The sequence below is a fragment of the Geotrypetes seraphini genome, chromosome 2, assembly GCF_902459505.1.
Source record: "Geotrypetes seraphini chromosome 2, aGeoSer1.1, whole genome shotgun sequence".
In the NCBI taxonomy this organism is placed as follows: domain Eukaryota; kingdom Metazoa; phylum Chordata; class Amphibia; order Gymnophiona; family Dermophiidae; genus Geotrypetes; species Geotrypetes seraphini.
Genome location: NC_047085.1, coordinates 194,672,672 through 194,690,031, shown reverse-complemented (window position 1 = coordinate 194,690,031; position 17,360 = coordinate 194,672,672). Strand labels below are relative to the sequence as shown.

Below are 17,360 nucleotides of genomic sequence, written 5' to 3'. Positions count from 1 at the left end.
AGAATCAAGATTTGGAGCACCATTCAGTAATAAAATTTCTCACAAAAGAAGGGAAAAAGCCAAAGGAGATCCATGAACGCATGACTGCAGTTTATGGGGAGTCTGCCATATCATCCTGCAAAGTAAAATTTTGGAGCAAACAGTTTACATGGGGTAGAGAGTATTAAAGATGACCCTCACACTGGATGGCCTATGGAAGCAACTTCCACAGAAATGTACAAGAAAGTCAAAGATTTAATTTTTGCAGACGGACGAATTAAGGTTTTCCGATTAGCTGAAGAAATGGGCATCTCGGCAAGTATAGTTTGGAAAATAATTCATGAAAAATTGGGCATGTCCTAGGTTATTTCAAGATGGGTTCCAAGAATGTTGATGCCATGTCAGAAGGCCATGAGGTTCCAATGCTGTCAGGAGAACTTGGAGATGCTCCATGAAGACCAAGTGAATTGTTTTCATCGTTTGGAGACTTGAGTCTAGACTCATCACAGAAATCCTGAGTCCAAAATGGAGTCAATGCAGTGGAAGCATAAGTCATCTCCCACCCCAAAAAGGTTCAAGCCAGAAAAATCTGCAGGCAAAGTCATGGCAACTATCTTCTGGGATGATGAAAGACTTTTGTTTCTGGAATTCATGCCATACAAGACAACCATAACAGGGGAGATTTATGCCAACACAGTGATCGTTTCTCGGAAGTCAATCAAGGAGAAAAGACGAGGAAAACATCAGGCATGCTGCTTCTTCACTACAATGTGCTGGTGCACTCCATAAAAATCACAGGCTGTCATCTGAGAATGTGGTTTCTGCAGCTGAACCATCCACCCTACAGTCCTGACCTGGCTTCTGTTCTGAGTTTTGAAGAAATCTCTCCATGGACAGCAGTTTTCAAGTGATGAAGATGGTCAAGGAAGTTGTTGGCATCCTGGTTTGAAGGTCAAATAGAAGAATTATTTTCTAAGGGATTAAAGTCATTGCCGGGAAGTGTATGGGGCTATTGGGACTATATTGAAAAATAAAACAAAACTTTTTGGAAAACTTTTTACTTTCCTACTGAAATAGATAAATTATTGAACACCCCTCGTATCATCTTTGAACTATTTGTTTCCAAAACATTTGTAGGTATTTTGTAAAGGTACCATTTGAGAGGAATGTATGTTCTTATGCAGCTAGATAAAACTGTGGCTCATATTTCAGGTTTTGCGTCCTTGGCAGAATGGCATATTATTTGGAAGCTTTATCATCGTAATTCTTTTTTTCAGTGCTAATAGCATCAAGCAAATGGGGTAACCTTTGAGCACCATAATATATGTAAACATAATAACTATCATTCAGTATAGTAATAGTTTCTATGTGAAAGATCTGTTTTAAAGAATTTTTAAAAACCCAAATTTGGACAATATTTTATGTAGATGCTTGAAAGGTTATTTAAGAAGTTGGCACAGGTGGATATGTGAGGGATTAGGTGAGATCTAAAAAAATGTGTAGCCACAAGGTGAAATGTAGAGGTTTTATACAGAGATACTGCCAGGCACCAAGCCAAAACTAAGCTAGATTGAACCCCAAAGCAGACCTTCCAACCACACAAACCAAAGCCGTGTGACTTGTAAAAGATAAGACAACAATACTGATTTGTTTTATAGCAAAATGAGGAAGGCCAATTTAGATATTAAATAATAAAGTTAGAGGTTGGGAAAAAGTCAATTTTAGTGAAAGAAGCTTGAGGTGGAAAACATTTATAGAAAGAGTAACAGGTTTTCTAAAGCAACAGTTTTTTTTAGTTAAAAGTTTCTTCAGTTCATAGCTCAGTGTGTCCATGGAGCACAGAACACTCAGTCTCACTTGGTTTAGAGCTCTAACATGCTGTGTTTATCAAGTCTTTGAATGTAAAAGAAGCTAACTTATCTTCTATTCCCTTGGTGCTATCCCAAACAAAAAATTGCCAGAGTTGGACTTGTGTGATAGAAACCCAGCTCTCAGTATCAGAAAAGACCTCCTTCTTTACTAGCATCTAGGCTTTCCATATCGATGAACTTGCTGTCACTCTCATAGTTTCCTATGTAATGCTGTTCTTTTTGTCTACTATGTAGTTTCGCTATCTTATCTTTCAAAAGGTATGACAGCTGATGAGCGCTATATGGTTTGCTGTATTCAGATGTTCTGGAACTTTCTTGATGACCACAGAGAAAGTAATCTGCACTTAGTCTGTGGAATTCAATTGTTATGTTAATCTGAAAAAAATACATTCCCAAAATTAAAAAAAAATTGAACCTGTAGAATGGGAGTATTGGAATGATGAATTGGATAAGAACGTGCAGTTATGAATGTGCTATGACGAATGCATTTTTTTTTTTTTTTTTAAATGAAGCTGTCATTTACAGTACCTTGTTTAATCGGTTGGGGGGATGTTTTATCCTACCACCACTCAATAAAGTGGAAGTTCACAGGTGTAAAAGAGCACCAGTGAGGTTCTTATGATGATAGTCACTGCATCCTAACTATAGGGCATGAGAAAGAAGCTCATTGGTAAGGATGAAGTGACGTTTGGTTAGTTTCTGATTTAGATTTTTTTCTCGGTCAGGGATACAGAGCTGAGGCAGCGGCAAGAACTCTTCAAAGCAGGTCTGCATTCTTCAGCCCGCTATGGTAGCCATGATATGTCGGTGGATGGAAAGAAAAAGCCTCGAAAGTGGTTGCAGCTGGAAACGTCAGAGAGGAGGTGTCAGGTTTGCCAACATCTCTGCTACCTATCCATGGTAAGTACAATGCCTAATATTGGACTGCTCCCACCACTACTTATACATGCTAACAAAGTAGTACCTTCTACTCTTTCTGTATTTATGGAATGCAGATTGGCAGGTTCCCTTTAGAAAACACAGAAACAACCAATTAGTGGTCATTAATTGACTGTAAGTGCCTGCTGAAGGCTCATGCTAATTCAAGGTTTCAAAAACATTAAAACTTGAAATTTATTTGGATATGGTTCATTCCATTCTTTAAGAGCAGTAGCTCTTTTCCTAGTTGCCTTTTACTGCATGCATTATGCATACTGCTCTGCTTTTGGCTGTGTTCATTTGGCTGTCGGCATTGATAATGATATGACAGTAAATTGCAGGCAACTTTAACTCGGTTATATTTTGTCTGGGAATGTTTTTTTTTAGTCTTCTTTGAAATTAATTAAAATTTATGTATGCATTTTTATGGGTGGGATCCATATGTAAATTTTACGTGCAGTTCCCAAAATAGGGTGTGGCCATGGTAGGGTCAGGGGCGTTACTGCAGTTTACCTGTATGTTCATAGAATAAGGTGAGATCTGCACCTAATTAAGGTGCAAGGATTTACACCACATTTAAGCTAGAATACCGTATTTTCACATAGATAACGCGCACACGGGTATAGCGCGCGGGGAACTGTAATTTATGTAAATACATTTTTGTATACCGCGCATGCCGCCCCGACTCTCCTTTAGCCCGCCCTGATTCTCCTCTGGCCAGCCCACTCTCCTTTAGCCCGCCCCGACTCTCCTCTCCCCCTTGAAGTCCTGTCCCCACCCTGAAAGCCTGATGCCTCCCCCCGACGTCCGATTCACCCCCCCCGCAGGACCGCTCACACCCGCACCCTGAAGGACCGCTCGCGCTGGAACACGCACCCGCACCCCCACCCCGAAGGACCGCTCGCACCCCCACAGCCTCCCCACCCCCATCATGTAGAAGTTTCCTACCGTCGTCCTGCTGCTTCTTCTGCCGGCGGTCCTGCCCCTTCTCTTAGCCCTGCGTCTACGCTGCTTCCTCTTCCGGCGGTCCCGCCCTTTCTCTGACATCAGAGAAAGGGCGGGACCGCCGGAAGAGAAAGCAGCGTAGACGCAGGGCTAAGAGAAGGGGCAGGACCGCCGGCAGAAGAAGCAGCAGGACGACGGTAGGAAACTTCTACATGATGGGGGGGGAGGCTGTGGGGGTGCAAGCGGTCCTTCGGGGTGGGGGTGCGGGTGCGTGTTCCAGCGCGAGCGGTCCTTCGGGGTGCGGGTGCGAGCGGTCCTGCGGGGGGGGTGAATCAGATATCGGGGGGGAACTATGTAAAAAAAAAAGGGAATAACCCGCTCACGCATATAACGCGCATGGTTATACACGGTTTGTAAAAATCGGGTATAGCGCGCGCGTTATATGCGTGAAAATACGGTAAATGGCCACACCTAATGTTACAGGTTGTTCCCAGTGCTATGCACTATTATATCAACAGCACCTATCTTTTAGTGTCATTTGTCGAATAGCGCTTAGCGCTGTTTTTCTCAATGCTGAATTTTTAGGTGTCATTTATAGAATCTAGTCCTATATATGCACATGTGTAATTTATTTATTCGGTTTTCGATACTGTTCTCCCAGGGGAGCTCAGAACGGTTTATATGCATTTATTCAGGTATTCAAGCAGGTTTCTCCCTCTGTCCCGGAAGGCTTACAATCTTATCTAATGTACCTGGGGCAATGGGGGCATTAAGTGACTTGCCCAGGGTCACAAGGAGCAGTGTGGGTTTGAACCCACAACCTCAGGGTGCTGAGGCTGTAGCTTTAACCACTGTGCCACACTCTCCCCCTATTTGCAAAGAGGATGCTCATCTTGAAAGAGTGCACACTATTATCAACAAACCAGTAAAACACAAATTTTCATGTTTTTTTTCTGCTCAATTTTTTGGGAAGTGGCATGCAATGGCATGAGATATACTGCTTACATTTTCCATATTGTTGCAAATGAATGCCCATCCCTACTATATCGTTGACCTGATACAGATTTCTAGGTTTCGTTGGTGTCACCTTTTAAAAGGGGCATTACTTACGTGTCTTGCTTATATTCTGTGGACTTTTACACCCCTTATAAATAAAGAATAAGTAAGGAATTAAATTAAGCAGCTTAAATCGGAATTAACTAAATATATTTTTTTTTCGATTTCAAGTTAAAACCTTTTCTGCCTCCTGCCACACCTCATTTACATGTAGCTTCTCTGCTGCAGAGCATGATACTGCTCTTTAGTTTTATTTGTATTTTATACTAGTGTTTAAGCCTATTACATTAACAGGTGCTAGAATAGATGTCTGTCTGTCTGTCTTTCTTTCTGTCTCTCTCCCTGCCCCTGTCTCTTCCTTCCTTCCTTTCTTTCTGTCTCTCTCCCTCCCGCTGTCTGTTTGTCTTTCTTTTTGTCCTTATCTCTCCCTGGCCTCCTTTGTCTGTCTCAAAGGAAAAAGGAATTTATGCAGTAGGATAGGAAAAAATACAGATTGAAAGACTCATCAGAAATCAGGTAAGATTGAAAGGCTGTCATACTACCAACACCCATCCATCAGGAACAGCCAGGGAAAATTAATGTTTTGAGGGCTGTCTTAAATATTTGACAGGAAAGCAGGTAAGAAATTGACTTAGTCCACTGTAGGGTGTCTGTCTGTATTAATAGAAAAGCCTGTCAAAACTGACAGACAAAAAAGGAAGACAAGTGCTGAGAATCCACAGTCGTACATTGAGTACACATGCATTGGGACACAGCATGTGAATTTTTACGCTAGAAAAGCTCAACTAAGTTCCAAAGTGTGGTATACCTATATGCATAAAAGGCAAAACTCTTTTTAATAGTTATTTCCCCTTAACTTTTCCCTATACCATTGCTTTATTTTCCTAAGTGTTAATCCTTGGAATTATATATTAAAGAATTGCAATACATTTTAAAAAATTATTTCATTTTTAATTACAAATCCTAGGGCAGGGGTGTTTAATATTGGTCACCAAGGGCTGCAACCCATTTAGGGTTTCAGGATTTCCACAATGAATATGCATGAATTCTGTTTGCATGTACTGGAGGCAGTTCATGCAAACAAATCTCATACATTTTCATCGGGGAGAACCTGACTGGGTTGTGGTCCTTGAGGACCAACACTGAAATTCCCTTGTCCTAGGGCAAGTATGTCAAACTTGCTGCCCACAACAAGCATCTTTGCAGCCCAGCCACAGTAATCCAATAAGTCATAACTAGAGCCACAAAATTTCTCCCGCAATCCATCGGCGCCAAGCAGTTGCCTATCTAAGCCAGTCAAAAACAACGATACAACATAGGATAACCAATTGCTTATTCTTAAGTACTACAATATGGACGCCTTTGGTACCCGAGACAAGTTCTTGTACAATAAATACTGGAATCTTCACCAGCGGGTATGTGAATTCTCTCTAGCACTGAGCTGCAGGCACTCCAAAACAAACCTTTAGCCCCTCCCTAGGTATATACATCTTGTCACGTGCCTTATAATTCCAGTCTGTTCCTGCAGCTCTGACTGCTGGTTTATCTTTTCTGCTCATGCTTCATTTTTATATTTCTAATTCTTTTATTTTGTCATTTGGCACAGGTTGCCCTTGTGCTGTTGATTTACCTTTCGGGGACATCCTTTGGCGAGAGATCGCAGACTTTGGTAATTACATCGTCTGCTTCTGGGGGGCACTGTTAGCAGACCTGCAGTAAACCCCTCAGACAGCCTGCAGGTTAGATCTGGTCTCCGGAATCGCGAACCACCTCACCCTGGGTTCGTCCACGAAAGGGTAGAGCACAGGCTGCTGTGGTTCCGTGGTGGTACGCCGGGATTGGAACCGGTCGGCATGTCTTCCCTAATTTTCCTGTGAGGTCCTGAGAGTCCCTGTCTGGGATGACTGGGAAGGTAAGGCGGTCAGAAGATCTGAAATCCAGTTTTTATCAGCTCCTGAGGTATGATCTCTCTGCTTGCTCTGTGTTAGCTGGCTGCCATTGATTTCTATTGCAGCACATGTCTTTGTGTGTGCCTGTCTACTCACAAGCTTGGCAATTTGGGGGGGTCCTGGAAAGGGGTTTTTGGGTGGTTTCCCTGCATGCCCTAGCCCCCAACCCCACCCCCACCTGTAAAATCTAAAAATCGCCATTTTTCTGGGTTTCCCGTGATTTTGCCAGGTCGTTTTAAGGCAAAATCAGCACCCGCGGTGGCCATCTTGGATTTTCTTTAAAACTTTTTAAAGTATATTTTTTGCCCTTAGAAGCTTTGTTTTTGCTCCAAACTTCACAGATGACCACCTCAGGACAGGATGGCATGGATTCATGCCTCAGTTACGGTAGATGGTTGGCGGTTTCGCGGATGCAATTCCTATGCGCCGCGGCACACATGGGGGGCGAGATGTGCAGAGTTTCTGCGTTTTCCTCCTTCAGAGAATCCCCCTTTGCCTCTACTTCTACCGGAGATGCTTTTGACGCATCCAGTTCTTCTCAAACGGGTGCGACCTGCGCTGCATGGAACCACAAGCGCAGCATCAGGGGAGAATGTCTCATTCTTTGACTAAGAGCACCAATACTGCGGCAAGCGGTGTGGATTTTGCCGATGGTGCCTATTCCCACCTTCAAGTGTCAGAAATTGTGTCAGGCGTTTCTGCTTGACAGAGGCTGTACCTATTTCTTCCACATTGAATCCAATGATGCAGATGGGACCTGCCCTTCCTCTGGATGCCAGCATGCCTTGGGATTTTACTTTCGGTGACACTGGAGAGCAGCCTGGTGGTTCCGCCATCACTTCTGTCTCGGTCTTTGTCCATTTGCTGTCACAGGTTTGTCTACAGTGTCTACTAGTGTGCCTTTTCTGGCAGATCTTAAAGAGGGATCCCACTGATGACGGGTCACCTGTACTTGGGGTTGTCCCAGTTTGGTGCTGGTTCTTCCGGTCTGTCTGGTCACCTGTCCTCCTTTCCGAGTCCTGAACCTGATTTCGGACCTCCGGTTTCTGGCAGAATGTTCCTTCTTGAGTGATCAGCACCGCTGCCTGCTTATTTTCCAGACTGGGATAGGATGCCTTTAGTGACTTGGGAGTCCCAGGAGGGTCCCCTTTGTGCCGGGATCTTAGCATCCCATGGACCTGGATTTTTCCATGCATATAGCTTTGCCGCTGGTGGTTTCGGCTGCGGCATAAGTCACTACATGCACTCTCTTGCCCTCTGTTGGGGGGGTTGTACTACCATGGGTTCAGTACAGGCGGGTGGATTTTGTACTCAAATGCCTTTTAGATTCCGCAACAGCGGGAGTAAGAGCTACAGCGGCCTCCCCCTTTGTTGCCAGTGCATGGCACTCTGAGTTCAGTTGGGATCCCGAGGGGGTTGTCCTTCAGGACTTTAATTTCCTCGTCTCCATGGGGATTTGTTTAGCGGATTCCATCCTTGTCATGGTGAAAATTTTGCTAAACTTGGAGCTTCTTCAGTCTTTGCACAGCGCATGATGTGCATTAGCCGGTAGTCTGGTGTTTCTTCTTCTACTGCTGCGCTGCCCCGGATGCCTTTCAGAAGTTTGCTCTTGTTTGGCCAAGGTTTTGCTGACCTTCTGGCCAGTGGGTAGGGCTGTAAGCCTATGGTGCGTCACAGGTTGAAAGCTTGACCTGCCCGGAGATCTGGGCGACCAAGGTTTTTTGTCCTTCGAGGAGACCTCTCCAGTACTCTGGACCCTGACTACAGGTTCAGAGCACCTTCCAGACCTCATTTTGGAGGTCGTGCATGACATCAGTTTTCCAACAACCATCCTCCTGCCCATCTCACGAGGGAGTTCTGACGCTAGGGCTCTGGCTCCTCATCCTCAGATTGGGGGTTGACTCTCGGCCTACATGACGGAGTGGCAGAGGATGATTTCGGATCTGGAGGTCCTCAAAGTGCTCAGATTGGGTCTTCGCTTTAAATTTTTTTCCTAACCTCCGTTGGATTTCTCCCTGTTCCTCATGAAGTCTTGTGCTCCGGGAGCTGCTCGATATTCTTCATCTTGCCAAAGGAAGGATCCGATGATCGCAGGCCTATTCTGGAACTTGAGTCCGTGGATATCTTTCTGCATGTACCCTGTTTTCGGAGGGGATCATTGCGTTCAGTTTTAGCGGCAGTAGCGCCTGGGGAATTCTTGACTTCCCTGGATCTCATGGAAGCTTACTTCCTCATCCTGATTTTTCAGGGGCACAGGGGATTTCTACAGTTTCCGGGACTCAGCTTTGTTCATTTGCAGCTCTGCCCGTCGGGCTGAAAACAGAGCCATGTTCTTTTCCACTGATCATGGTGGTGGTGGCTGCCCACCTGTGCTTGTAGGGCTTGCTAGGCCTTACATACCCAACTGACTGGCTGTTCAAGGCCCCCTCAATGGAGGAGGACCACTGGGCGGTTCAGCAGGTGGTGCACTTGCTGGAATGTCTACAGTGTTCGACTGGAGAAGATTCATCGAGTACCCCCACAGACATTGTACCGACCTCTTCAGCTGTCTCGCCTGGATTGTTGGATCCCTGCCGTGGGGGGCTGCCTCTTGTGACGCTAGGCAGACGGTTTTCATCTGAGGGTCTTGGGCTAAAAGACCTTGCTGATAGATGCGAGTCTGTCCAGTTGGGGGCAGTTTACAACATTGCCCCGGCGCAGGGCCGGTGGACGGCGCTGGAGCGCTGCTGTTCCATCAGTCGCCTGGAACTTTGATCACTCTGGCTGGCCCTCTTGCAGGTTCAACTCTGTCTCCCTCGGAAGGCAGTTCGGTGTTCTCCAACGACGCGACAGCAGTAGCTTTTGGCAACCATCTGGAAAGAGTGTGCATTGTCCCCTGCTGAGTCTGGTGGCTCGGATGCTCTTTTCCTGGGGGGAAGAGTTTTGGGTGTCCTTATCTGTGGCCGGCATAGACTCTGTTCAGGCTGACTTTCTCAGTTGTCTGATTCTAGACCCGGGAGATGGGTTCTTATCCAGGATGGCGTTCGAGGCCATTGTTCAGCAGTGGGGCCATCTGGCCTTCCATTTGCTGGCAGCAGGCGGACATAATCTTCAGCAACGAGGGGTTAGTTGCTGTGGCCCTGCCTTGGCCCCTTGGGGGGGAACTTCTGTATGTTTTTCCTCTGTGGCACTTGCTAGGGTGCATTCGGTGCTGAGTGTCTGCTCAAGTGGGCCTTATGCTCTGGGTGGTCCCAGTTGGCCTTGGAGAACATGGTATGAACAGTTGTGCAAGGACCGGGGGGTTGCAGCTTCCACAGGTGCCCATAGCACTCCGAGTTTCAGACCGCTTTGGAGCTTACAGCTTTTTATTTATTGAGCGCACAGTTTTGCCAGCTCGGAACTATTCTTCTGTGGTTATCTCTACATTCCTTTGGAGTGTCTGGAGCTCTGCTATGTCTGATTTTGTCCAGGCCTGGAGGTGTTTCTAGTTTGCTGTGTGTGGGATCAGGTAGATCCCTCGGCCCATCCTTGGCTCATGTCCTCGACTTCCTGCAGGCTAGCAGTGTCTTCACTCCATGTCTAGTTGCGGGACTTTCGTGTTTGGGTCCCGCTGCTCTCAGGGGTTCTCTGGCATCTCTCCAGACATTGTCCGCTTCTTGCAGGGGGCAGGGAGGCTGCGGCCTCCTTTAGGAATGCCTTGTCCCATATGGGATTTGACTTTGGTTCTGCTTTCACTGGCTAGTCCGCCCTACAATCCCCTGGATCAGATCTCTCTGAAAGATCTTTCCATCAGGACTGTTTCTTGTAGCTGTCCCATCCACACGTATAGTGTCTGCATTTCTGGCTTTTTAGGGCCGAGTTCCTTTCTCCGCATCTCAAATTCTGAGGTTTTCTGCTGGTCAAATGTCTTTATTCCCTTGGGGTGAGGAATGGCTTTCTCTTTGGCCGAGTCGTCTGATGTTTCTCCTGAGACGATTTGCGGAGCAGCCACTTGGCCTTGATTCATGCCTTTACCAAGTTTTGCCGACTTGATGTGGTGGCTAAACAAGATGCTGTTTTGGGGGCTTCGGTCCAGGTGGCAGGCTCATTGGACCCCCCATGATGTGTTGAGACTGCTTTGATACGTCCCGCTGGTGAAGATTCCAGAGTTTATTGTACAAAAACGAAAGATTAGGTTACTTACCTTTCCTAATCTTCTTTCTTGTAAATAGACTCTGGAATCTTCACACCCGCCATCTCTTAAGTCCGATTTGCAGACTGCCTTACAGTACCTGGTAAATGGATGTATGTTTTGACCAGCCTCCCTGAGACTCCCTTCTGGTCCCTTCTATGTAGGGTTAGGGGGTTGGGGGATCCCGGGGTGGTAACCACGTCTGAGCCCTCAGGCTGTGTTTCTTTTTCAATGTTATGCTGTTCTTTGACATTGTTCCTATTTAAAGTTATGCAATGTTTGGCCATTGGCTACTAATTGTTCTGTTTCTCCTGAGCAGAATTGACGTGTAGTGGGGAGTCCCTGCACCCCTCTCTTTCTTTTCTGGTGTTACCTGTTCTTCTTAGGACTCTCTGGCTTGTATACAGACACATGACAGGATGTATATACCTAGGGAGAGGCTAAAGGTTTGTTTTGGAGTGCCTGCAGCTCAGAGCTAGAGAGGATACACAGACCCGCTGGTGAAGATTCCAGAGTCTATTTACAAGAAAGAAGATCAGCAAGTAAGTAACCTAATCTTTCATTCGCGTCTCTAGTCATAATGCACCATTTCCCCCCACTAATACTACCAGTGAATCAGACGATAATAATACTTACCATGCCATTAGTGTTGTATTGACTTGCTTGGTGTGCCAAACAGGAAATATTTTGCATTCGAAGTACAATAAAAATACGAGTATAGGTTTATTTACGTTACACTTATTAATTTGTGCAATTATTCTGTGTCTGTTAAGTTAATATTTAAGAAAAAAATATAGATTTTTATTGAAATGTTTAATTTTTTGGTGTGTTAACAATTACTCATTTATTTCAGCTCTTGTTATTCAGTGTGTCTTTATCGAAACCAATTGGTAGTAAAACTAAATGAAAAGTTGCTGATGAACATCAAAATTTCCAAGAAAAGTGGGGATTGGAATATTTTTGCTGTGAAGTAAAAGATAAAATAATTTGCTTGATATGTAAAGATGCTATTGGTGTACCAAAGTTATATAACATTAAACGGCACTATGAACAGCATAAATCTAAATATGACAATTATAAAGGATTAATGAAACAAGAAAAGTTGAAAGAGCTCAAGTTGGGACTTGGGACTGAAAAAAACAACAGTTCATGTTTACTAAAGTATTACAAGAAAGTGAAACATTTTACTGAAAGTGATTTCATCAAGGAATGTCTAATTAAAGCTGCAGAAATTGTTTGTCCTGGAAGTGTGAAGGTTTTTCAAACAATCTCTTCATCTCGAAATACAGTTGTAGAAAGATTTACTGACTTGGCCGGCAATTTAAGTGATCAGATCAAAGCAAAATCATCTAGTTTCTAAGCTTTTTCCATTCTCGGACATTGGAGACATAGCTCAATTAGCTATGTTTCTTTGTGCTTACGACACGAATTTCAACATTTTTGAGGAATTATTGGAACTAGTATCGCACTAGCATGGCACTACAACGGGACAAGATATATTTAATTGTGTTTATGAACTTCTGCAAAAATACAGTTTACTTCAGTCAAAGCTAACTTCTGTAGCTACAGATGGAGCTCCTTCAATGGCCGGAAAACCCAACGGTTTTGTGGCATTACTGCAAAAAAAAAAAAACAAAGTGAAACTTGTGATGGATCTAAGATTCATCAAACGCATTGCATTATACATTAAAAAGTATTATGCACAAAGGTTATAAACATGGAAAATGTGTTGACATTTGTCAAAAAAATGATCAATTTCATAAGATCTTGAGGCTTAAATCATTGACAGTTCTCTGCTTATTTAAGCGAATAATCCGGTTTGTCCCTCTTTACTGAGGTACATTGGTTATCCTGCTCCAAGGTCCTTAAACAAGTCTGGGACTTGAAAGAAGAAATATGTCAGTTTTTAATAACTAAAAATTAAGACACAAGATAGTTTTCTGATCCAGTATGGTTACAAGATTTATCCTTCAAAGTTGATAAAACAAAACACTTAAATGATTTAAATTTAAAACTGCAAGGAAAAGATCAGATCATTACAAACATGTGTGATCAAGTTAAAGCATTCCAATGTAAGCTAGTTCTTTGGGAAAAGCAGTTGAAAAATGAAGACTTAGCGCACTTTCCGACATGCAATATAAACAAATCAAGTTTAGGTGAAATTGCATCGTATCAAAAATACACAGAAAAAATGTTAATCCTTAGAACTGAGTTTGAAACAAGATTTGCAGATTTTAAATCTTTGGAAGACAAGTTTTCTTTGTTTTCTTCAATTTTCTCAATAAATATGGAATCAGTACCTAATCATATGTAAATGGAAGTAATTGAGATGTGCGATTCAGATTTGAAGACAAAATACAGTGAACTTGGCTTGCTTGACGTTTACAAATATTTGCCAGCCAGGTTTGAAAATACTTGAAAATTCGCATATGAATTTATTTCCATGTTTGGAAGTACTTATTGGTGTGAGCAGTTATTTACACTTATGAAAGGAGATAAGTCTCCTATCAGATCCAGAACTACCGACATTGACCAAGGGTCAGTTTTAAAAGTAATCACTGCGGACAAGATTTCCCCCGAAATTGGAAAAATAGTAGCAGAGAAGAGATGCCAAGTATTGGGATGAAAACATTAATATTATCATTGCTCTTGTTCTTTTTTCATACTGTACTTTTCAAAATAAACCTAAATTTCTATGAAAAATGACATTTTTGTTTTTTTACGGCCCACAAAAACTTAAACCTTGTTTATTTGGCCTGTGTCAGCTTTTGACATGCTTGTCCTATGGGATTATTTTTTAATGAGGCTTTGAGATGAAAACCAGGCATTAAATGCCCTGAAAATTCAATATAAATATGCATTTTTAAATGTGAAAAGCAAAATATAATAATTATTTCCCTTTAAAAATGATTTGTAAAGGAAAATTTTGTTTGAAGCACTTACAGTTACCATCAAGTGAATCTGGTTTTCAGGATATCCACAATGATATGTGAGAGATTTGCATGAACATAAGTTTTGTGAGGTTTTTTGTTTTGTTTTGTTTTTAATCAAAGTTGGATGTTTTTTTCAGTCCATGAGCTTCATTACTAGGATTCTGCTCCTTTGAATTTTTAGGTGGTACAGGAGAATGAGAATGTTGTGTTCTGTCTGGAATGTGCGTTGAGGCACGTAGAGAAACACAAGTCTTGTCGTGGGCTAAAGCTGATGTATCGCTATGATGAGGTCAGTATACCTTTCACTTCATATATTACTTAGTAGTAGTACCAGATATGTCTAATATTGAACAAGAACTGTAGGCAGCTTTAGTTAAATGAGCTATGACAGCTTAGACTTCAGAAGATCTGTTTATACATCTATCTATTACAGTCAAACCTCGGTTTGCGAGTAATGCGGTTTGCGAGTGTTTTGCAAGATGAGCAAAACATTCCTGCAAATCGTGCCTCGCAAACCAAGCGTTGACTCAATTTGTGAGCACACCCCCCCCCCACCCTGCGATCCAGCATCCCTCCCCCCCAGCTCGCGTCCCAGCCCCCCCGGCGATGCTCCATCCCCCACCCACCCAAACACAATCCCTTACCCTGATCTGGCATCTGCACCGATGCACAGGACGTGCTGGGGCCCGAAGATCCTCCCTCTTGCCTGGGCTGGGCCTTGAGCATCTGCGTATGCTCAAGGTCTTCTGGTTCTCGCTCTCTCCGAGATTCTCGTAGATCTCCGAGAATCTTGGAGAGAGCGAGAACCAGAAGGCCTTGAGCATGCGCAGATGCTCAAGGCCCAGCCCAGGCAAGAGGGAGGATCTTCTGGCATGGGCATATCCTGTGTGTTGGGCTGGTGCCGGTGCCAGATCGGGATAAGGGATTGTGTTTGGGTGGGTGAGGGATGCCGGATTGCAGGTGGGGGGATGCCAGTTCTCAGGGGGGACGACGTTCGCTGGCGGGGGGGGGGGGGGCAATGCCAGTTCTCGGGGGGGGGTGGAGCAGCATCGGTGGCCTCGGGAGTGGGGGGTAAGATGGAGCAGCCTCGGGGAAGGGGGGAACAAAGCAAGCGAGTTTCCCTTACTTCCTATGGGGAAACTCGCTTTGATATCCGAGCAATTTGGTTTACGAGCATGCTTCTGGAACGAATTATGCCCGTAAACCAAGATTCCACTGTATAGGTTCCACTGCATAGAGGAGCAAGTAAGTTATAAAGTCTGTTTTTCACTTTTATGATGCTGTTGAAATAATTAGGCACCTGAAAAAAACCTCTCTGAAATACTAAAATAAAAAATATATCATAACATACTATATGAGGGCTGTTCAAAAAGTATCAGACCTTTATTCATTAAAAATACTCATATTCAAATACAACAATTATATACTAATCTCCTTCAAAGTAGTCCCCTTGGGCTGCCATACACTTCTTACAACAGATAATTAAAGTGCAAAGACATGCTTTTATCCATATATTGTACATTGACATTGGCACAAGATGATGCTTGTTCAAATGTTACACCACTGAAAGAAAATACTTTCCTAGTAAGATCATCACTTGACAGGTAGTCTCATACATTAGGAGTAGCCAGATCAAGTCTCTCTACTTCCTGTTGCCTCAGGTACAAACTTAGGGGCCCTAAAGCTTAGTGCACCAAGCTTTAGTAAAAGGGCCCCTTAGTTTGTAAGCCCTCTGAGTACAAGGAAATATTTATGATACCTGAATATAACTCACTATGAACTACCACTATAAAGGCAGAACCTAAATCCAAAGATTAGATGATTAGATATGCAAGAGAAACTTTAATTCTTTAGTTTAATGTTTAGTACATACCGATGTGCAAGATAATAGCCCTTGTGTTTCATGGTCTCAACAGGTAACTTGGCATTCTGTATTCTCATACTTTTGAAAATTGTTTAATTCAACACTGACACTAATTAACAAGTCTTACACACATGAATTTATTGAGATATGTACACCTTTTAAGTGTCTTTTTGCTGAAAATTGATTTTCAGTACAAGTTTGATTGGTTTTGGAATGAGCAAGGCAAATTATAACTGTTTATGGATGATGAGTGATCTCTCTTTAAGCTGTGTATTTCTGGCGTCACAGTACTTTGTGGCACTCATATTGAATTGTGCATCATTCTGACCTTTAAGCTGATCACTGTAATCAGTGATTAATTCAAATGTGTTAGAAGAGAAACTGCATTTAGTGATTCTTAACTATGACAATCTTACTGGTCACTGAAGAAAGAATTACTATTGGAGACAACCAGAAGAACCCAATTTCTGACCCTTAAAGAAAGTAGGTAGAGATGGTGAAGGCAATTAGTCTGAGCCCCATTTTACTCATCACTGAAGAGGACAACTGGATCTAGAGAAAAATATCTTGATATGAAGAGAGAGATTGATTGAAAAGGAAGAGGCTCATTAGAGGTGGGATAAGGGGGGCCAGGGATAAGGAAGTGAGACGAGTTCTTTCAAGCATTTTAATTAAAATATTGGCAGTCATGCACATGTGAACCAAATGAAAGTGTCACTGGTTTGGGGTCTCACTGTAAGCCCTTAATGTTTTCCAGTGCAATAGGCGTGTCATTCTGGACAAGCAGGTTATCTCCCCATGGACATGATATGAAGAAGGAATCCATTCTGGATTTTTTCTGTGATCCTCTTAGTTCCCTGAGATTTCTACAGCCATCTGCAGTTTTTCCCTTCTATATGCAAGTCTGAAGGCGTGTGTCTGTTGTGCTCACCCCTTGTATTTATTTTATTCAGTTTTTTTTATTTGGGGTGTTTTTTTTTGTATTTTTGGTGATTGAATCCTCGAAGCTTTCCAGTTTCAGTACTACCTCTACCTACATAGAGAAGAAGCAAACTCTGATCTGCAGCTGAGAAGTTGATCCCTGGTGATACCTGTTAGCCAGTCTGCACTTGTATTTTAGGAGCTCGGGACTGTCCCTGCTTTCCCCCTCACCTATTGTTTAGCAGGCTATATAAGGCACCTGTAGGAGGCTCAGCAGTATCTCGCAGGGTGCAGGCTACATTTTTATGCCCTCCCCCCCTTTCTGTATCACATCCGTTGATCCGCAGACCAAACATAAGCATTCAAGATGTGGACACAGCATGAGACAGTGATTTCTTCTCATTCCAGCTACTGTACAAAGCTGAGGCAGACTGCAGCACATTGCCAGCACAGGGCATAGTGAGGTAAAGGCAGTTACAGCCTGTGAGGTGAACCAGGGGAGGTCTGAAAATTGCATTTTAAGGGTTTCTGCGTGTTTCCTTGTGTTCCCTCTCCTGAAAAATCCTAAATTCGCTGTTTTTTACTTTGGAAAGTTAATTACTTTAGCATTCTTAGGCGCAAAAATCTTTCCAGCGGCCATCTTGGATATTTAACAATCTTTTTTCAAAAGTTCCCTGCACTTCCAAAACTTAATTTTTTACCTCAAAACTGTTTGATATGTTGTTATTGGGGCACTACTATCCCAGATTCATGCACAAATTCTGCACCTCAGGA

General features: G+C 43.3%; 1 protein-coding gene across 5 annotated transcripts in view; it reads left to right on the top strand.

Annotated features, from left to right (window-relative positions):
• The window catches only part of JARID2 (jumonji and AT-rich interaction domain containing 2), a 532,325-nt gene that overhangs the window by 496,845 nt on the left and 18,120 nt on the right, over positions 1 to 17,360 (top strand). For all 5 annotated transcript variants that reach the window (XM_033934611.1, XM_033934614.1, XM_033934613.1 and 2 more), the window contains 2 exons: positions 2,576 to 2,750; positions 13,983 to 14,090. In XM_033934611.1, coding sequence (XP_033790502.1) covers positions 2,576 to 2,750; positions 13,983 to 14,090 — 283 coding nt within the window. The remainder of the gene's footprint in view (positions 1 to 2,575; positions 2,751 to 13,982; positions 14,091 to 17,360) is intronic.